Below are 22,375 nucleotides of genomic sequence, written 5' to 3'. Positions count from 1 at the left end.
ACCACACATTGAAGCAATCAAGCCACTGTACGTGGTCTTCAGAATCTCAAACCCCTATAAAATTACCTCCAAGAACAGTCAAAACTTTGTCCAAGCCCATAACAAATGCGAGCTGCCTGGCCCCATCTCCGCTCAGCTCCAGCAGCGCTCCCCACGTGGCTCAGCCCCACGGAGTTCAGGTCCTTTCAAGTGCTTCCAACCCCTCTCCACACTTTCCCAGAGCCCCTCCAGCCTTTTCCAACACCTCCTGCAAGGAGACCACGCAGCATCCCGTCCTGAGCCACATATCAAGGATGTGCAGTGCCAAACCCGGTACCCCTTGCTCTCATTTGGGTGTAACAGTGCTCCTTCTCCACTGCAGGCACAGGGAAAGACAACAAGCATGAGACTCGAAATTCCTTTCACTGGGATCCAATAAAAACCTTGGCAGTTGCTGGCCTTCCTGCCGGAAACCCGATCTCCAAGAAATAAACACTCTTTGCACTTTGAAAGGCTGTGTTGGGCTGCGGGGCTGGGGCAGCTCCTGCCTACCTCGGGCACTTCAAGCAGGTCCAGTGTTGTCTTTTGGGAGCTCTGTGGTCCCATTAGGGATGTGCAGCACCCTGGAGTGACATGCAGAGCAGGTCTGGATGGTGCATCAAGAGCTGTGCAACATAAGCAGGCGGCCTTTGTGTCCCTCCAAATCTCAGCACCCGTTGCATCCCTGCGCATGCACTGCTTGAATCACAGGCACTTCCTGGCAGGGAGGTGAAGCTGCAAACCAGAGACTCTGCAACACAAAAGATATGATCTGATAAAATATTAATCAAGCCTGGCTTTGTGGAAGAGGGGAAGCGAGTGGTGCCTGTGCTCTTGGCTAAGAAAGGAGCACAGCAGCTTTAAGTGCCTCTAATAGGGGCAGGCTGCAGCTCAGCACTTTCCCAGGACGATCAGTGCACCAAGAGACATGAAAGGAGAAACAACAGCATGTTGTCCTGCCCTAGGATCATCCCAGCTTTATTCCTTCCAGAAGCAGCCAGCTCCCAGGTGCTCCCTGCAGCAGATGTGCAGCTCTGCAGATGCTGTCGCAGGGGATCCCTGTGCTGCTGGGACCCTTGGGGACATTAACTGGCCCCATATGGGAACACTGAGGTCTGGACATGAGTGTTACCTGGTGGGGCTTCTCTGAAACCCACAGCTGTGCACTCACATTGTCACTGGGAGGTGATGGTTCTGTGCCAGCAGCAGGTGCTGAAATCACAGGGAGGAAGAGTCCCTCTGGCCATGAAACAAACCTTCATCTGCTGGCACTGTTCCTCCAAGGCAAATATTGACAGTGACATCGTCCCTATGAGCAGTGAGTGAGAGCACTGCTGCTCCAACAAAGCAGCAGAGTGCTTTTCATAGATGTAAATAAAGCTTGTGTTGCAGGGGGCCAAAGTGCCTGGGCAGAGGGGTTCATTAAGAGCCCTTTGTCTGCAGTTTGCTGGCTCTGCTCCTCTGTAGGAGGAGCAGAAGGTGCCTGTGGGTGCTGCATTGACTTCAGGGAGGCCCAGACATATGAGGAACACAGCAAAGCTCTCAGAGACCAGAAAGCCTGCGGCAAGTGGGACGGGGGAGAGAAGCAGCTGCAGAGCAGCAGCAACACTGCTCTCCTCTCTCCTTAGCACACTGTCACTGCACAGCACTGTGCTGCAGCTGCTGGAGCAGCACCCCAGTCCCGTACCATGGCCACCTGCGCTGGAGCAGAGCCCCATCCCACAGCTGGGAGCTCACAGAATCAAAGCTGGGGGAGCCCTGAATGTCTTTAGCAGACAGATTGGAAAACCAGAAGACCACACACTTCTGTGAGCCTGTCTGCTCCTAAAGAACCGCTGTAGAGTCAGACCTCCAGGGCATGGAAGCCAGGACAAACCCTGCACACAACACCCCGCACACTTACCTTAACTGCTTCATTAAGAGTGATGAGGGCTCAGTTTCAACTCAGGAAATAAGTGCAAAACGCCCGAGAGAGGAAAAGTGGGAGGGTAAGGAAGCCATAAAGGCAGACAATTCCCACAGATGTTTAACATCAATCCAGCCCACTCTTCTGTGCTCAGACATTAGAACTGTGACCACGCAGCTTGCTCCAGTTTAGGAAGCTTTACAAGCAGCACTACTTTAGCAAACAAACACTACAGGGACACTGGCAGTCTTTACACATTTCCATCAAACTCAGAAAGAAGAACGTGTGTCCTGAGTTCACTCTGTAAAATAAATAAAGCTTTTAATACGATGAAGTTTGCAAACAACATCCGTGGCCAGAATGTTTCACCAGTGCAAATTTGGGAACAAAGGAAGAAAGGGATGAACTTCAGCCACGGGATGGAGAGCAGTTATTTGTGAGCCCCGTTACCTCCTGTCCCCGCAGGGCTGGGGCAGCAGTGCCACCCAGAGGGCTCCTCCAGAACAGCTTTCCCCAGCACACAGCTCAGCAGCCACTGCTCCCCTTCTCATCTCATCTATCTCTACTCTCATTGCTCTCCTTCAGCTGCCCATCGAATCACTGCCCTCCCTCCAACCACAGACAAGCAGATCTCACCAAACAGCAAGCACAGGTTATAAAAAATAAAAGCTCCAACAACTCTCGGGGCTAGAACATAAAAATAACATCTTTAATAGCTTTACAGTTGGCACAGATGGCATTCAAATTCACCACTTTTTATTAACAAATTATGAAACAACACATTGTGCAGTTCCAGAGAGGGCAGCTCAGACTGCATGTTGCTTTTAAAACCACGTAGCTACAAACAAGTTGGTGTGTTGGAGTTCACTCTTTTCATTTGCATTCAGCATTTATAGCCACAGAGTAAAACCAACAGCTAGATTTGATCGCATACACAGAGAAAGCCCAGGAAGGATGTTTCTGCTGGCAACCAATGTCTCCTCTCAGCAGCACACAAAAGCCCAGAGCTATAACAGGTTACATGAGACTTCCTGCAGCTACGGCTGGCTGAACAGCCCATGAGATGGTGCAGAGCTTCTGATCTTGAAGAAACAGTTACTACAATGAGAAAACCCCATTTCCCTCTTGCAAGAGGGCTGAAGGCCAGACCAGCATTTCAAATACATGTAACCAAGCCTGCAACATCCATCAGAAAGAACAAATACAAGCACCAGCTCAAAAGATAGTCCCCCACACTTGCAATCTGCATCCAAAACATCAGGCCATGAGCTCACAACTGTTCTTTACCCATCCTTGTGTGTTTGTTATTCATCCTCTGTTTAAATGGATGTCATCTCTTCAGCATGGCATGTTACAGTGCCTCTCTGTAAGCACCACTCAACAGCAACTCAGGGCAAAGGAAACACTTACAGGTCTCTCACAGCATGTAACTTGTTTAATGAACAATGTAGCCCTCAATGACAACATAATGACCACACTGCTGAGGATACATCCTTGTCCAAGAGCAACTTCATCCTGACATTTAGTTTGCTCAACCTACTGATCCAAAAGTCAGTGTTCCTGATATGCTCGAAGGAGCCAAGATACTACAGTCATCTTCAACCTTAACTTATCATTTTTGGTTATTGACATTTCCAGTTTCTATGGGTGCTCTCTAATAATCACAATAAATTACGAGGCGTCTCTGGCCTCTGTTCTGTTAACGAGGAATTCCTTCCCCCTGCCATGACTTGGAGCCAGCAAGGATGGAGGTAAGAATGCATAGTGAGGTCTCCTATCATTTGTCCTCTGCTGAGACAACTTATTTTCTCCATCTAATGACCCAGTGCCGTTGAGGCCTCTGTTTTGCCTTTAGTTTCAGCAGGGGCCTTACCACCATCTGCTTTGTTAGAATAATCACGCTCTCCAAAAATAGTGCTTCCAATCCTGACGTTTGTGGATCCAACTTCTATCTATGGAAGGAGACAGAAAGAGGGAATTCAGTGCAGGTGAACGGCTGATCTCAATGCTCCCCACCTCACAGGACAGCTTTCCCTCTAATAGAGAAAGGGTGGCAGAAGGAAATGACTTACTGCGTGCTGGAAATCTGTGGACATGCCCATACTCAGCTCCACCTTCTCAATGGGGAGATTCAGCTTTTCACACACTTCCTTACGCAAAGACAGCAACACCTGGAAGGAAGAAAGAACAGAATAATCACAAATTTGGTGACATTTTGGACACGGTCTCAAGATTTCAATGATTCCTACCTTTCTTTAAGTCTCCCTAACACAGCAGGTGAAGGTCCCACAGTGCTATGAAGCACTGGGAAGGCACCTGAAGACTTCCCATTACAGGCTACATTGCTAAATGCACACACAAGTCTACACATCCAATCATCATATCATGACAGATAAAGAATGCAGAACCAGTTCCCCTCCCTGCTACAGCCCTGTGCACAGTGTAAGAGGCTGATGGAAATATTATCTGAAAGCAGGACCAGAGAATTCAGAACAAAAACTGCTGCAGAAGGTGATCTGTCAACATCCTGGCTACAGCTTTAGAGAAAATATGGGACAAAAAGTGCATGTGCATCAGGCATTTGCAGAAATGAGCTCATCACTTCATTTAATACTGATACTTCAGAGGTCTGTACTGCTCTGAACCAGGTCTGTGTTTCTATTGGCAATCTACAATCAGATTTATACCCTCGGTGTAATGAAAGGCCAGCCAACAGCTGATGTTTTCATACAAATATCTCACCTGGAAGTCAGGATTTGGCCCCTTGCTCAGGTCATGTCCTATGCTGCCAATTGTCATCAGCCCCACAAATTCCAGGCTTGGACACTTGTTGATAATGTGCTCCACTGCAGCTGCCGTGTCTCTGGGAGGCAGGCCATGTTTACCTGCCAAAAAGTGGGTTGATCTGTGGCAAGCCTTGCAAGAGAACTACCCCCAGCAGCCAGGCAGAAGCTGCTGATGATTAAGTATCATCTCAGCAGGGAAAAACTCCTTAAGAGCACAAACCAACACAACATCTCAACCAGGTTGTTTCTTCTATCAAATCAGCAGGACATATCTGCATATCATCAGAAAAAGTGCCTGTCACTTACTGTCTTCTCCACTGGTGTTAACTTGCACCATGACTTTCAGCTTCTGTGGTGACCCTTTTTTCTGCCATGAGCTGTTGACTTTGTCTGCCAGTTTCACAGAATCCACCGTTTCCAACATGAACAGGTTAGGGACAGCTAGGGAGAAAACACAGAGGCTTCATGCTGCCTGTGTAACACAAGAACAAAGTAATTTACAGCTGTGCACAGCTAGCAGCAGACTATGGCAAGAGATAGCAAAGTGAATCAGGACACGTAGGGCAGCATCAAGTTCTTTTGTTTGCTAATAGGCATTCTTGCAATCATCAGTACTAATAGGTGACAAAGATGGTTATTATTTAAACACTGGAAGAATACTGCCCATGGGTCACCACAAATAAGCAGAGCTTACCGATCAACTTGTTGACATTACTTTTCTGCAGATGGCCAATAAAATGCCACTTGATCTCTGGACAAGAAGACAGAATCTGTAAGCAAAAGGAACAGGTAGGTTTGAATGAGAATTCCTCCTCATTTCATGCAGTAATTAGGTCTTCCTTTGCCCACAAACCAAATACAAAACATCCATTCTTGTTGTGTTTACTCTGAATAACACAACTGAGACAGCACTTGTGTGCACTGAGATTGCTTCACAGTCTGGAGAGATGCAGGGCTGCGGCAGCAGAATGTTCAGTGTAAGGTAGGTTGGATGTTAGGGGAAGTTCTTTACTAGGAGAGTAGTGAGGTCCTGGAACAGGCTGCCCAGGGAGGTTGTGGATGCCCCGTCCTTGGAGGTGTTCAAGGCCAGGTTGAATGGGGCCCTGGGCAACCTGATCTAGTAATTGTGGAAGTTTGGTGGCCCTGCCAGGCAGGGGGGCTGGAACTTCATCATCCTTGTGGTCCCTTCCAACCCAAGTCACCCTATGATTCTAAGGTAAGTGGGAAAGGCTCTTTTGTAAGAGGACAGACACAGAATGAACTGCTTTCCCAAAACAAAGATATCACCACTTTAAAATGAGGCCCACGCCTCTCCTAGGGCAGAGATCATGAGAGACAAAGTGCTGTACAACTAAGGTGCACACATTTATATATTCACAGGATACTCTGGAGCCTGAAAGGCAAACAGGGGGAAGAGAGTAGAGGCACACAGTTAAGAACAGCATGGAGATTTCAAACGTCAAACAGGCTCCATCACCACCTCCTTACAAAAAACCTGGACTTCTGATGGACAGTGAGAATGAATAGCACACAAAAAAAAAGCACGCACTTACTCTGGAATCTGACGCCTTTTCTAGCAACTCTTGAACCTAAGAGCACACAAGAAGGTCTCGTTAGGACCCCTCAAACCCAGCACAAGGTGTAATCACAGTAAATGATGCTCGAGATCGGCCCGACTCCGGCCTCACTCACGTAGTTCTCCCCGAAGCTGCGCTGCCCGTGGCTGTAGGCGTCCAGCACCATCTCCGCGGGCTTCGTCTTGCTGACGGCCACCAGGCGAGGCTGCACGGCCGGGAGACCCTGCAAGAAGAGCGTTCAGTACCAGGAGCGGCCCTACAGGCCCTATAGACCCCACTGATATAGCGGTGATCCCATTGCCATGGGAACGGGTAGGCCGCCATGGCGATGCGGCCTTGCCTCTAAGTCGAGCAGGCCGATGTCCTCACGTTTCCCCCCATCCCGAGCCCAAATCCCTTCCGTGCTCCAGCACCTCTCACCTGAGGCCTCCGAGCTGCCGCCTGCAGCACCTGCTCGGTGACGGCCCGCAGCGCCGGGCCCAGCCCTTCCCCGGCGGCCATGGCCGCTCTCCACATCCCCGGTCACACAAGACTTCCGCCACACACAAGAGAGACGCTCCGCCCGCTCTTCGTCAACCAATCGAAACGCTCGGTTGATGGCGCCGGCCAATAGCAGAGATGGGCGGGAATGCGGGGCGCCATGTTGGGAAGCTCGGCGGCGCCATGTTGGGAGGGTCGATTTCTTCATGGCGCTGAGCCGAAGGTCGGGGTGGAAGCCGGCTTTAGGGGCATCATGGTGGGCTATAGAGAAGGATAGAGGCAGGATAGAGGCCTGTGCTGTGCTTCCAGTGTGCTGTTTGCATATACCTTCACACCCACGGATGTTGCCATCCATATCCAGAACAGCTCCTTTAGGGCACAGCTTTGAGGTAAGGAAATAAACCATAAAACAGGCTCCTCACTCACCCTATAGGCCCTATGTAAGCCCAGGGCTGTGCTATGGAAGCACAACTGCACAGCAATGGGGACTTGGAGCCCCATTGGGGCACATACAGTCAGTTCCACGTTCCATGTACCAGCTGGAAGCTATCAACCCAAATATATTTAATGCACACAACATCCCCCCCTTGTTTTGAGCACCAACACTATTTACACAGCTGTTCCAAAGAGCCTGGCAGGGATTTCCTGCTAAATTCACTGCAAAACTGCTGGGACAGTGGCTCTGCAAACTCCATGCCCTCCCACAGCCCTGCAAACCGACCCCGTCGTCGTGTTAAAGGCCCATAAAAACCAGACAGTGCTTAAAATTGAAGGCCATTTTATTATTGTAGCAAGTATCAAAATAAAAAGGCTTTGAATTCAGTATACAGATCCACAGCTGCGATGGTAAAGCATCACCAATGCCCCTCTGCCAGCAGTTCCCAAGTATAGCAGTGCCAAACAGCAAACCTGTGCTTCTTTATCACACAGAGCTGCTTTTAGCGTTTAGATCTTCCTTCAGAGATTGCAAGATTATGGAGATGACAGAACGACAATGAAAGAGATAAATGGGATAAAGATCGACACCTCCACACTGGAAAATTAAAAGAAATTAATACATAGATTATAGAACTAGAATGAAAAGCAACCATCAACCCTGGCCTGTAAGGACTGGTACGATTTCAGCTTTGTTCTTGCTTTCTTTTTGTGTTAATCTGTTAATAGGTTAATTAAACGACTTGGTTTGCAGTAGTGCAGAACCACAAAGGTTCCCAAAATGCTTTAAAAATGCAAGTTTGAAGTCAATAATACTGGCTGATCCTTCTTCCCCTTCCTCTGAGAAATACTTCAGCACTAACGTTTTCAATTGAAAATCCATAAGACCTATTTCTTCCAAGCTATTGTTTTACAGTGAACTCATACGATAACATCCTTTATAATACCACTTGGTTTATCTGGGTCCATCAGTGAAAACACATTCATCAAAAGGAGGTTTTAGTTTACTAATGGAAAACCTTAACATGAATGCAGAACAATGCTAAAGCAAATGAGATCACCCTGAAAGGTTTAGATACTGTGACCTCACTCCTGCATTTCTGCTGGTCTTTGTTCAACATCTTCTTGCACAGACACATTTAGAGTAAGCAATATTACAGCCTACCCCCCAATGTGGTCTTTATGACCACTGTGTTGTCAGTCTGGGGATGGAACTTTCCTTAGCTTAAGATTTTCCAACAAATATAAAGATGACATCAAGGAGATGGGATTTTTCTCCATCAGAAACTGACAATCTCTTTTATTCTGTGTTTTCAAGTATCAGCTGTAATTCTTCTGACAGGGAAAATAAAACTGAAATGAAAAATACTGGAACAAGCAGCAGAAATTAATGAGATTTCTTAGTGTAAATTACTTCTTTAAAATGATTAATGCATCTTTAAAACACTGAAATGTGAAACCAAGCTTAGTAAAGCAGCAAGCATTTGGGGTATAAGATCGTAAATTCAACAGGTTGGTCCTGACCAACGTAGTGCTTATGCTTTCATCATCTTATAAGGGATGCATTGGCTGCAAATTATAACAGCAATTAATAAGCAGGCTCTCCTGCCAAGTGGCAGATGGATTTGGGGGAGAGGGAAAAGAAATTCTCTAGCCTTGAACTTTTGCCTTTAATACCCCCTCAAGTTTTGCACGTGTAAAACAAGAGACCTATTACCAATTTGCATCTGAGCAATGAAAAATGAATCCATTGTCTGAAATGAAAGGTACATCACATCTCACTGTTCTGACCAAAGAAGGAATGTTTCTCTTTGAACAGCCCAGAGAGAAGAGGTGGTCATATCTGCCCTGTGATTTTCTCCCCCCCAAGATGGTGCTTTGAGTCTTTTGCTCTCAGGAGATCTCAAGGTCTGTTGCAGATAAAACCACCCAGGTACAATGTTCCATTCATTTCAGCTTCTCTGAATATCCTCTTCCTAATATAATACTGCAAACACTGAAATCCCATTGGTCTTGCAGAACAGCAGAAGTACTGCAGTGACTGTGGGATGAATCACTCAAGCAGTTGCTCACTAGCAAGGCTTTTTGCAAGGGTCCCTGAGACAAAAACTGCATTCTCTCTACTTCTTTTCTGTCTATGACATCTGCAACAAGTACCATGCTTGCAGCCTGGTTGCACCAGTCCAAATAGCCACTGGCAGGCACTGCCTCCACCAGCACATCTAAGCCCCTCAGCCAGCAGATGAACACAAACTCTCCTCTGCCCTCCTCAAGTATAACAAATGGAAAAGAAACCAGTGTTAAAAATGCAAAAAAATGAGTAGTTTGGGCCACTACCTGTGTGACACGCAGTCTAAGGCTTACAACTCCCCCAGGGTAACAGCTGAAGTGCTGTACCTCACTGTGCATGCGGTCTCAACTGCACTACTGAGGCAAAACACGTTTGCTCAGACCTCAGTAAATGCTGGTTTCATGTATTTGCTACACCTTGAAGGGAGGATGGGCCTGGGGTTACCCACGGGCTGTTAGTCCCAGTGCTCCCAGGCAATGACCCATCATCTGAGCAATGCCTTCAAGCAGACATGGGTAGTGTACAAAAAGTCTAGCACCTTTTATGTTTTCTTCTCAAAGGGATTTGAATTAAGTACTAGAAATTTCCAGCTAGGAAAAAAAAAAGGTCATAGCAGCAATCCCCCCCTCCTGCCAAAATCTCAAAGCTTCCAACTGCTACCAACAACCTCAGCTCAAAACTCATTAACCATCTAAGCTGGCTGCAGAACAGATAGCCTAGCTAGCTTAGCCTCTCTGGAATCACTGGGTTTATAGCCCACTAGAAGGGAGAGGTGCATCTAGCAGACATATCTGGAGCAGATTACTTAGCAGTTACCAGAAACAACATTCCATAAATACCAAAGTTCACTGTGTCTAATTGTCATACAAAAGATTGAGAGGATTAAATTTTTCTTTTATCTCTTTCAGTACAGGAAAAGGGAACAACAAAAAGGAACTTCCCAGTTCGTGTTTCTTTTGATATAAAACAAATATAAATGTTTCTTTTTCAGTTGGTTTTATGAAGCACTTTTGTGTCTTCACTGGGTCCTGCCCCATCTTCTTCATGGATTCCTTCTGCAAGTCCCTCTGCAAATTTACTCTGGCTACCTGCATAGTCCATGAACATGTTGGGAATATCTTTGCCAAAATAGATCTTGCTGTTTGCTGCAATAGCCTTGTATTTCATCAGCTGCAAATACTCGGGAGTTAACTTCAGCTGCACGAAAAGAAAACAGATCACCAACAGCTCAGACAAAAGCAAATTCCTACCATAAGCACAGGAGGCATCTACCTTCCCAGAACACTAGTGGGTATGCTCATCCTCTCTCCAGAAAAGATGGAGTACCTCAAAGAATGCTCTCTTTCAGTCTAAGCAAAGCTAAGTCCAGGTGACTGAATGGTAAAATAAGGAAGTAATGGAAGTAGGTGGGGAAACGTTCAGTCCAAACATACCACAGAGATGGAGATGCTCTGAACTCTAACTGGAACAGAACTTGTACACAACCATCTCAGACCCTCTGTCCATTTCTACTGACCCTTACAACACAGGAATTCTTCCTGCTGGCATGTCCTGCGATCCTGATGTAGACAGTAACAAGTTGCATCCATGTGATTTCTGTCCCTAGGGTTCTGTTTTTTTGCAGGAACAAGGCTTTGCCAGGGTAATTACTTTGGTGAACAGAAACAACTTTATTTGTTCTGTACCTGAACACTTGTTTACTTTAAGCCTGTCTGTCACTCAGCAGATCTCCTTGCCTTGGTTACTTGCTAGCTTGCAGACTGAAATGGATCAACATGTCTCATTACAGCAGCATGAAAGGGCAACACTGAAAGTGATATTCTTTCTACAGTGGGAGTCATGGCCCCATTAGCATCCAGCAGATCTGTCTCCAGACATAAACCAGATATTTCACGTACCCTGACACAAATTCATCTGTTCAGAGCAGAAGGTGAATTTGCAAGTAAGGATATAATTATTGTTTCAGTCTCAAAGATAACTTCTCTGTCTTTGTTTGGCTTTTTGACCGAAACAAGACAGAACTCAGCTCTCCTGCTGAGTTCTATACAGAGTAATGTAAAGAGCTCTGCTACAAGGCACAGCATAAGGAAGTAATACCTTGTTAGCCTCGGCTATTTTCATAGCAGTATAGCATTCAGCATCAGCTCTTGCCTTCTCTCTTGCAAGAAACGCAGCATCTGGAAGAAAACAAATGCTCCCATATTCAGATTTTCATTTCCAGTCACGTCAGCACCATTTACAGCTGGAAGATTTTTAAAGCAGCAAGTACCACATCTAAACTGTAAGGGATACAACGAGGCGAAGAGGGAACAAAACTGGGAACCCAGAAATGGGATCTGCCTTTATCATCCTGTTGCATTTTAGATGTAATACTAAATACATTGTATCTGCAACTGAAGACCTCAAAGCATTTTATAAACATAAGGTTTTTATTACTGTCCTGTCACACAGGCAGAGAATGCTCTTTCTTCTCTAGCCAGCCACTAATTCTTGTGCTGCAAACGAAACAACCGTTGGGCTGCAAAAGTGATATTTACCCACAACATTTGCACAGGACTCCAAGAACTGCACAGCAGTCTGTTCTGCAGATGAAGTGCGTAGCTGTTAATGCAATTCCCCAGATGGGATTCTGTCTGGGATACTGAGGTTAAAGCTCTGGCACGCAGGGGCAGGCAGCTTTAACCTTTATAGGCTCTGCCCCATGGACAGATGTTGGCAGAGCTGTTCTGCTGCAGTATGAGCGTCTGTGTCAAGGGCCTGATCCCAAAGGACACTGAACTTTCCTGCTCCTAACAACGACATTTAAGGAAAGAAACATTTCCCTTTTCTGTACTGCATTCCTCTTTTTGGCTTCTGACTTTTTATCTGTCAGATGACACCGACGTGATGCCAAGCCATCATGTTAAGGCTAAGATGAATTTCATCTGGCTGGTTTGATGTGATCTGTTGAGATTCTTTCTCTAAAAGGAACCCACACATTTGTAATATATGCTAGTTTGGATTGCACAGCTGGATAACCCTGTTTGTTTACCTACATTAGTGGGGAGCCCTGTGAGCCACGACATTTAAAAACAGGAGGGCTTTCATAAGACTTCCTCTTTAGACTACTATAATAGTCAGGGACACTAAAAAGAACGAAGACCTGAATCCTCCACAGTCACAGAGCTGAGCTGAAGGCCTGACACACATTTATAAGAAATAAAACCTATTGTGCTTCCACAAATAACTTCATAATGAGAAGTTACTGATCTGTAAAACTCTTAATTGGCTCCTCAGTGGACCTCTGCAAAGGCTGACAGGACCTACAATGAATGGAAGCGAAAATAAGGCTTCACTACTCTGAGCTGGAAATGCAGACCTCTTCACGTCCTGGAATTTGCTTGGTAAAGCATTGTATTGGATGAGATGTCTTCTTAATTTAACAGTACAGCCTCCTAGAGAGATCACCCTTGCAAAAAAGCTTTAAGAAGCACAGTCTGTAAAGAAACATTCCTGTTCCCACCTCTGGTTAAGTCTATTTGCTAAAGAAAATTTTGCTAAAGGGCAAAAAAGCAAAATGCAGACTAAACAGAACCAGGAACAACTTAGATCTAAAGATTCTTCAGATTAAGTCACTGCAGAACATTCTCTTATTGGAAAGTCTTTCACTCACCTTCAATCTCTGAAATCCGTTTCTCTGTTTCTTTTTCCATCACTTTCTGTCCATAAGTTATTTCAGCAACTTGTGCAATTTTTTCTGCCTCTGAAATTAAAAGAGAACACATCCACATTGTTACACCACAGTCTTCCTGTTGCCAAAAGCAACTGCACCCATGGAAGTCCTTCCCACCCTCTCCTGGTGGCAGTCACTGGCAACAACTTTCAGCCTTCAGAACGTATCAGCCCACATTTATGGGCTAAGCTGAAACCTACTTGAGCTTCTCTGGAAGAGTATCAGATCAGCAGCAAAAAGATGCAGCAGAGAAATGGTCCAACAGTGAACCAGGCGCATAAATCCCTTTATTCCCAGCTTGGTTCCTGTTTGCTGCCTACCCCACCATACACCAATATCTACTGCCTTCAAACAAAGCCATACAGACCAATGAGAGCCTTCTTCCTTTCTGTCTCCGCTTCCTTCTCCACCACCTTTTGCTTCTGTGCTGCAATCAGCAGCTTTGTCTTCTCGCTCTCCCTAGTGTGTCAGAAAAGGCAGTTATAAAACGTGAGTTCATGAAATAGCTTGGCCAACCACACCACAAAGATGAGCTGTTGGCTTAAAACTCCTTCAAGTATGTGTTGAGGGCCACAAAAAGTGAGAGCGTGCACCTTCAGAGCTTTTTCTTAAACCAAACTCTCATGTGACAGCTTATTTTCCTCCAGTATGATGCACATGGCTTTGAAATCACCATTCAGTCAAATGGGTGCATGCATTTTACATGCTGAAGTCTTTTCCATCTTATTGCTTAGGGCACATAAAGCGTGTATGTACACATACTGAAAAGTATATGAATAGTCTGCTCCTGCTCCCAATCAGGGAAGAGACTGAAGCCAAGAGCAAATCTTTCTCAACTGGACTTATGGCAAGAGATAAGAACACGCCGATTGAGGATTCTAATGTGATCTTACTGCACATGACTTACCACGACAGCAAAAGGTCAAGCAGAATGGAAGAGAGGAAACTGATTCTAGCCTGTGCAGACTCTGCTGGCAGAGTGCTCGGAGAACATAAGCATTTCTGAATAATTGAGTGCAAGAAAAGGCAGCTGGCTCACAGCACTGAAAAGGGATCAGTATGTCAAGTGCTTTTCAAGAAAGTTATTCCAAAGCTTTGCAAGGCTTCAGCCTGTTGAATCAACAGTTTCTCCATCCTAGTCAAACAGCAGGATTAGTGGTGGAATCTATCCACCTGCCACTCACTCAAATGCTCTGTGAGGCCTTTTTAGAATAGAGTCAGTGTCAAGGGGAAGGAGCCCTTGGGCAAATAACTGCGCTCAAGTGTTCAAGATGGAGTAATACCCTCAGCAGTGACCTGCAGCCACTTACAGACACACGGCTTGTCTGGTGCAGCCTCACTAGAGCTTTTCTGAATGGCAGCAAGGCAGCACGAGGCAGAGCACAGGCCTGGCAGAGGGCACTCTGATCAGTGCATGCTGTGAAAACACATTAATCTGGATGACCGACTCCTTTTGGTAACACAAAGGTGCAAGTCTCAGGCACTTACATGAGCTCATAATTCCTCCGAATTGTTTCAGGGATGTTTGGCTTTGTAACTCGAACTGCCTGGAAAGAGAGACAGAAGAAAACATAGGCAAGCAGCCAACAATCAAAAGGCAAACAGCCCTGAGGCTGCAGAGGGTGGGGGAGCTCACACTTGTGGTGAGCTCTGCCAGACAAAGCTTTTACATGCTCTGCAGAGCAAGCTGGACTGAATGATCTCCTGACAGGAGAACAACCTGCATCAGCTAGGATTGAGGGTATCACTTAAAGAAAGCCAACAAGGCAAAGCTAATGGGGGACAGGAAGGACACTTCTCATTCCTCACGTACAAAGTCTGTACTTTCAGGGAATTTTCTAAGTTACATCTTGCTATTTCCCTCTTAGCCTTTACCCCTTGTGATCTATGCATCCCCAAACAGAACCCTGATTACCTGTATAATTAATCCAGGGGCCATTGTGGTTAGGTCTTGCTGCAACGCCAGTTTAAGGTTTTCATCAATTTGATCTGATGGGAGGAAAGAAAGCAAGTAAGAAATGTAAGCTTGAGATTGAAATGCTGGACTGAGAAAGACCATCCCTGACCTCAGGGGACGTTCACACCTTTTTCAGCATGTCAAGCAATGGTGACCAATGACAAGAACTTGGGAAAGACTAAAGAAATGTGGCAAGCATAAAGTTCTCTTCACTTTTCAATAACCTACAGTTTGGATTTTCTTTAAGCCAAAATAGCATTTTTATGGCAAAGAATCTGTGCTCTAACTCACTTCCCTATTGATACCTTCCCAACTAGGTTCTGGAGCAGATCTGATCCAGCTAAATCTTGAACGATTAGGAACTATATCTGTGCCAGCAGCAAAGAGAACGGAAAGGCAGAAATGTAAAGAGGCTGTATGACTTATTTTAATAGGCTGCAACAATTTCATTGGTAAAGCCTGTTTGGCTGAATGGATAATGGTTTATTCCAGCATAGCTAAGAAATTTCAAAAGGAAGCACAAAACAAAACCCTCCTTCAGTGAAGAGCTCTAAGGATAGCAGTGTTTCCAGTTGGGGCCTGCTGAGAAATTCAAAGGGAAAATAAAAATGCAATAGCCTTGAAAGTGATCACATTGCACTCCTTGATTATTTGCTTTGGTCCCAGTTTAGCGAGCTGGAACTCACACTCATAATGAAGTTCAGCCAGGAGTTTAGGAAACAGCTGTTATCAGTTTCCTGCACCTGCTTGCAGATGTGGGGGCAGAGAATGACATAAGTCTGCTTGAAATGGGCTGTGCCCCATTTCAGAACTCCAGAGCCAGAAAACTTTCAGCTCAGACTGAAAGAGTTACACAGGGGCTTATACAAGTTCCTTCTGTGCAAATTGGTTGTCTTGAGTCCATTTCAAGCAGTTGTCATCAGCAGCTGCCGACATCTGGAGCCTCCATTGACAAAGAACCAGCACATTCACCACAACCCCATAAAGGAACAGGAGGCAAACTGAGCCCTAGTTCTGTATTTTGTGCATAGGCCCCATCAGAAAGGGGATAGGGCTTTCCAAGAAGCTTGGCTATTTAAACAGAGAAGTGGTTTGCAAACACCTTGTGCTCTTTCAGGCACTTGGCACTAAAATCTCAGCCACTAATCCTGTACAGTTTGGGTCCAAACCGTTCACAGCAACACTTCATCCGCAGCCAGCACTGTTGTACTGCCAGATGCTGGAAGGGATTTCTTCTCACTCTAAAGCCATAATGAAAACACTCAGCACTGGCAGAGACTGGACAATTTCTACCAAGAAACCACCACTTTTCTTCAAGCTGTCTCTTGTAATGCACTCCTAGTGTTTGTGCTGCCTGATTTCCCACTGGTCTGCAGAGAAAAAGGGAAGGTCAGCAGGCCCTTAACACACAGCTCCGGTTTGCAGCACACACTCACCGTGCCCAGGAACCACAGCAATGTGCATGATACAAAAAACTATTAAACTAATGAGACAGGGAACACACACCCTTGTTCTTCTCCTTCTTCTTTTAAACAGCTAAGAACAAAAGACTGCCTTTTCCATCTGGAATAGCAAATATTGCAACTGACTCAACCAGCTGTATTTGCTAAACACATATAGTACAGCAGAATTCCTACCCCCTTCTCTAGCCCCTGTGCTACTTCTGACAGGTTTGGGTTTGTTTTTTCTTCCATATAATACAGTGAAGCACTGTAGAAAGATAAAAGGAAGTAAATATAACTGGTTAACAGTTGTGATTCCAAACAGAACAGACACAAGATGAATATACAACAAGCTCCCCAGCTGGAACTAGAGACTTCTGTACCAGCAGACAATGCAAATAGCTTGCAGAGATGTCATCCAAGGAGCCATCAATCTGATAGTGAAAGGTCAGAGAGGCAGCTCACCAAACAGCTCGATGTAAACCTCCTGGAGCGTGTGGACGCTGCAGAACTGGTTAAGCTCATGGTGAATCTTGTTGAAGATGAGAGCTTTGTCATAGTCAGCAGTGTAGTTCTTCACTATGTCGTATACTGCAAAAGAAGTGCAATTGACATTAAGAGCTGGGACAGAGGGACACCACAGGGCAGGCTGAGTGCTGGCAGTCAAATGTTTATGGCCTGGTCAGTGCAGCAAGAAATGTAGTGCTGGACTGCAATGAGGAAAGCAGCCAAAAGAGAAGAGGCTGCACCACAATCACTTTCATCAGAGGAATTTTAATTACTGCTAATATTTCATCACACCCTAATCAATATTCAGCCACACGCCTTATAAACACAACAACATCTCAGTAATAGCAACCTTCTCTTGATTATCTTGTGAATCACTCTCCAGCAAATGCATGGGGTGTGTCTGAGTTGCAGAATGCAGACTGAATGAAGGTCCTGCTCCTTCTGTGTCACATTCCAACCTGCTGCTTTCTGCCTTCAGTGCAAGCTGCACATCTCGTTATTCAAATCATAAGCCCTTCACTGAAGCATAAAGCCCATAATAATAAATAAAAGAAGCAATGGATGGCGTTCAGCTACTGGTGAAGCAATCAGCAGCACAGAACAAGTATGTGCAAGAAGGATTAAACAAAGTGTCTGGGAGAGCTGGTTTAAGGTTCAAACCCAGAGCTGGTTTAAGGTTCAAACTCCACAAGGCACACAGGGGAATGACTGCAGTACAGCTCTAAATTAACAGACAAAAGCTGTTCACCTCACCTGGCACTAGCAGAATAACCACCATTGTGGATGGCAGGATTTGCAGGGTCACAGAAGCAGAACTCACCTGCACTCTGGATCAGGAAATTCACCACCTCGATTCTGTCAAAGTAAATCATCACTCCTCCACTGTGAAAGGAAGGGGAAAAGAAAGAAGGGGGGGAAGTTTGTAGGAGGAGGAAAGCTCTGCCCTGCAGCAGAGCAGCCTCTAAGCAGAGCACACCCCCCTCTAGCGGGCTGAGCACAGCATTCACATCCTTCAACGCACCGCTGCGACAAACCCCAGCACAACCCCACACCAGAACCCTGATTTATCCCCATTAAACGTGAGCTCAGGCTTCGTGCCCACCAAGAATCACATTCCCAATTCCCAATGCATGGAATAGCCTGCAATAGCTCCATATGTGGAAGCTCAGGGGATATACAAGCAGTGCAAGGACACTGATATGGGCTGCATAGAAACACTCTCAGTAGGACTAAGTATTAAGGAGCCTTTTGGTGTAGGAGGATGGTGGGAAACCCAACTCATGGAGAGCAAAGTATGGGAGTTAAAGCAAAAGTATGTGAGTTAAAGCAATGAGAACAAGGAGAAGGGAGGGAAAGGGTAGGAAGAGGCTCCCACCAATACAGGCAATGAGAGCCGAGCACCTCACCTCGTACCACAGGGAACGTTTTTCACCTCATCGGTCTGCAGCGTGGTCTGAAAACGATGGAAGAAACGCTCCTTTAAGGTGCAGCTCCTCACCTCACCAACACTCGGTGTGTGCCCATATCCCACCCCAACCCACCCCACAAAGCCAGCCCGGCCCCACAGCACCTGCACTGACTTGTAGGACGTGATGAAGGGCAGCATGAGGTGGAAGCCCGGCCCGCTGGTGGAGGTCAGCAACGCGCCGCCGCTACGGGAAGAACAGAGGCCGTGAGAGGAGGCCAGGCCCGGGGAGGCCGGGGGGAGGCCGCAGCCGCCTCTTACCGATAGTAGACGCCGATATGACCCTCCTCGATCTTATGGATGGCGGACAAGAAGGCGGCAGCGAGGAAACTAAGGACGAGAGCGGCGATGGCGCCCAGCTGGGCCATGCCCGGCCTCGGCACGACGCGGCGCTGCGCTGCGCCCGCCCGCCTTGTAACGGCGCGTCTGTGACGTTAACAAAGCGCGACGCCGCTGTGAGCCGCCAGGGGGCGCAAGAGAGACGAAGGACTGAAGATCACAGGTTCGAATCCCGCCTGCTCCACCCGCAGCTCATTGCACGCTCCGGATCGAGGTGCTGGTGGAGGACACGGGGTTTTATTCAATCCCTTTTGAATCTCATCTCTATGGAGTCACTTTGGATGAGCTTCTCCCATGAACTGACCTGTTGCTCACACACAGGATCCCCAATTTATTTATTTATTACCCAATATGCTGTGGAACGGCATAGATGAGTTCCAAAGTCACCCCAATGGGTTTACACCCCACTATCAGCTCACACTGCCCCTTCTACCCCAGCAAACAGCGCTCTGCTCTCATTATAGGGACTCCCAGCCATCCAGAGTGCAGAAATGACCTCATTGCAGCCTTTCAATACCTGAAGGGAACTCACTCCCAGGAGGGGAGTAAACTCTTGGAAAGGGCTGACAATAGCAGGACGAGGGGAAATGGTTTGAAGTTAAAGGAGGGAAGATTTAGGTTGGATGTTAGGGGGAAGTTCTTTACTAGGAGAGTGGTTAGGCCCTGGAACAGGCTGCCCAGGGAGGTTGTGGATGCCCCGTCCTTGGAGGTGTTCAAGGCCAGGTTGGACGGGGCCCTGGGCAACCTGATCTATGGGGTCTCTATGGGGATCTATGGAGTCTCTATGGGGTCTATGGTGTCTCTATGGGGATCTACGGGGTCTACTGGGCAACCTGATCTAGTAAATGTGTATGTTTGGTGGCCCTGCTAGGCAGGGGGTTGGAACTACATGATCCTTGAGGTCCCTTCCAACCCGGGTCATTCTGTGATTCTGTGAAATGCATCACATTCCCACCCCTGTAATAGTTGAAGTTGGGCTTGAAAACATAGAGGGACCATAAAATGCCAATAAATAGCACAATGTCATTCTTCTATTGATAGATCTCCCTGGATTGTGTATCACAAAGCTGTCAGGAATAGGTGCTGTTCACAAATAGGGAGTGAAGGATCTGCTCTGTCTGTCCAAATGTTACAGCTCTTAAATAAGCGCAAAAAGGCGCCCGAGATGAAATACTCTCTCCATAAGACTTTTAAGAAATGCTTGCCCAGATTTAAGGCCCTGATAAAATGTATTAAATCTTTAAAGGTTTTAATGAATCTCGTATGTGTTTCATAAATCATGAGCCTCTGCTCAGCCCCGCTCAGTTTAATAAGAGTAAACTAGGAAATTGCTCTGAGCTGAAGCAAAACGCGCTCATATAATATTGCAAAGTAATAGATGTTTAAATGTGGGGTGTTCTGGCTCGCAGGAGAGGCTTTGCTGCATAACATGGGCTCTATATCATTGCCCAGAATAGGAAACCAGCTGTGGCCACGTGTTTAACAGCATCAAGATGTGAGAGAGCACAAAGGTAAATATTATTTGTAATAATCCTGAAAAATAAAATAAAGCCAAAAGAAATTATTACTCCTCCACCTCAGGCCAGGAACATTCAGTGGTGTCTGCCCCAACAGCACAGACTCTTTTACACTGCACCCACACTCAAAGCCTTTTCAGCTCTGCCCATTCCTCCTCATCCCATAGAAGTGAAAATCTATTATGGGGTTTATTGCAAAAACTGAAGGTCTTTGAGATGCTCCTGTCAGCATCGTCACCATCAGCCACTGCCACCTGCTGCCTTGCACCAGGACAAGATGGAATGGGACAGGGCAGGGCAGGACAGCACAGGACAGGGCAGCCAGGATGGTCCCAGTGCTGGCGGCAGCAGCCCAGCAGGAGAGAGGCTGAGACCCACAGTGAGTGCTGTGTAAAAGTCTGTCCAACCTCATTAACTGTCACAAGTAACAATACCAAGCTGGCAATAAAGGCAATTTCGAGCCTGTTGGCCATTAATCACTGCCTGACAGTTGTGAATAGAGGTGGAAAAACTCTGTCCCCGTGGTTCCTGCTTCAGCGTTTAAAGTTACCTCATGTGCAGCCATGTGGGGAGCAGCAGGATGGAATGATCACAATTGCTCAGTCCCCATTCCTGTCCCCATCCTCCATTCCCACCCCCATCCCATCCCATCCCATCCCATCCCATCCCATCCCATCCCATCCCATCCCATCCCATCCCATCCCATTCTCACCTCCATTCTCACCTCCATTCTCACCTCTATCCTCACCTCCATCCCATTCCATCCCATTCCATTCCATCNGGTGGAAAAACTCTGTCCCCGTGGTTCCTGCTTCAGCGTTTAAAGTTACCTCATGTGCAGCCATGTGGGGAGCAGCAGGATGGAATGATCACAATGGGTTTGGGGTCCCATCCCCATCCCATCCCCATCTCCATCTCCATCCCATCCCATCCCATCCCATCCCATCCCCTCCCATCCCATCCCATCCCATTCTCACCTCCATTCTCACCTCCATTCTCACCTCTATCCTCACCTCCATCCCATTCCATCCCATTCCATTCCATCCCATTCCATTCCATTCCATTCCATTCCGTTCCGTCCCATCCCATTCTCACCTCCATTCCCACCTCTATCCCCATTCCCCTCTCATCCCATCCCATTCCCACCTCCATTCTCACCTCTATCCTCACCTCCATCCCATTCCATCCCATCCCATCCCATTCTCACCTCCATTCTTGCCTCTATCTCCATCCCATCCCATTCCCACCTTCATTCTCACCTCTATCCCCATGCCCATCTCATCTCATCTCATCTCATCTCATCTCATCTCATCTCATCTCATCTCATCTCATCTCATCTCATCTCATCTCATCCCATCCCCATCCCATCCCATCCCATCCCATCCCATCCCCATCCCCATCCCATCCCATCCCCATTCGCACACCTTGCCACCCCTGCAGGGCTATGGGATGGTGTGGGGCCCTCCATCCACTTCATGGTGTTTTGAAAGGAAAAGAAGGTGGGGAGAGGGAGGATGTGGGGAGGGAGGAGGGGGGAGAATACTTAACAAATTAAGTCTATCGAACGTTATTTGCAGATTACGGTGCAGAGTTGTGTTAAAGTATGTCCGGGCTCGTTACATGTCAGTGCTAACAATACAGCAGTTGGCAATCAAGGCAGCTCTCTGGCGTTGGCCATTAATCATCCCCTGACAGTCCTGAGTTGGAAATGAAGGAAACTGCTCACATGTGCTCGATGCACCTATTTACACACGCTGCAATCACGTCAGGAAAAGTTTTCTTTGACTCACTGCCTGCTTCTGGATGGTGGGCACGGGGGTCCTTGTTCCATATGACACCATCAGAGGGGCACGGGGAGACTGGGCTCTGCATCCCAGCCCAGAGGATCATCCCCCCCATTCCATGTGCTGCAATTCAAGGCTGGCCCAGGGGGGGCTGTGCTGGGGGCAGAGCTCGCCCCACAGACGCCAGTGCTGTGGCTGGGTGCCAGAGTGCCAGGTCACCCTTCCAGAGCATAAAGGAGCCATGTGTCCAGCCCCCCCAGTGCTGGTTTCTAAAGGGAAATGATGAATGGTGCTTGGAAACCACAGCTCAGCCAGGGAGAGAAAGGAGATTTAGCGTGAACATGCGTGAGAATGGCACATGGATCGTCCCTGCAAC

At 47.0% G+C, this 22,375-nt stretch overlaps 2 protein-coding genes across 2 annotated transcripts; both read right to left on the bottom strand.

Moving 5' to 3' along the window:
- Positions 1-2,612: 2,612 nt before the first annotated feature.
- PLPBP (pyridoxal phosphate binding protein) lies at positions 2,613-6,843 on the bottom strand. Its single transcript, XM_015883124.1, has 8 exons — positions 6,708-6,843; positions 6,403-6,510; positions 6,264-6,299; positions 5,405-5,480; positions 5,017-5,151; positions 4,667-4,809; positions 3,997-4,095; positions 2,613-3,876 (listed from the first exon to the last, which is right to left on the bottom strand). Exons 1-8 carry the CDS (start codon positions 6,801-6,803, stop codon positions 3,739-3,741), a joined length of 831 nt encoding a protein of 276 aa, XP_015738610.1. The 5' UTR covers positions 6,804-6,843; the 3' UTR covers positions 2,613-3,738.
- Positions 6,844-7,528: 685 nt separating this feature from the next.
- Positions 7,529-18,804, bottom strand: ERLIN2 (ER lipid raft associated 2). Its single transcript, XM_015883123.2, has 11 exons — positions 18,621-18,804; positions 18,465-18,546; positions 18,301-18,347; positions 17,715-17,776; positions 16,850-16,975; positions 14,901-14,974; positions 14,474-14,532; positions 13,353-13,444; positions 12,926-13,015; positions 11,371-11,450; positions 7,529-10,470 (listed from the first exon to the last, which is right to left on the bottom strand). Exons 1-11 carry the CDS (start codon positions 18,725-18,727, stop codon positions 10,261-10,263), a joined length of 1,029 nt encoding a protein of 342 aa, XP_015738609.1. The 5' UTR covers positions 18,728-18,804; the 3' UTR covers positions 7,529-10,260.
- Positions 18,805-22,375: the final 3,571 nt, after the last annotated feature.

Source organism: Coturnix japonica, chromosome 22, assembly GCF_001577835.2.
Source record: "Coturnix japonica isolate 7356 chromosome 22, Coturnix japonica 2.1, whole genome shotgun sequence".
Taxonomy (NCBI): domain Eukaryota; kingdom Metazoa; phylum Chordata; class Aves; order Galliformes; family Phasianidae; genus Coturnix; species Coturnix japonica.
Note: the sequence above shows the minus strand (reverse complement) of the source record. Positions and strands in the feature narration are given on the sequence as shown.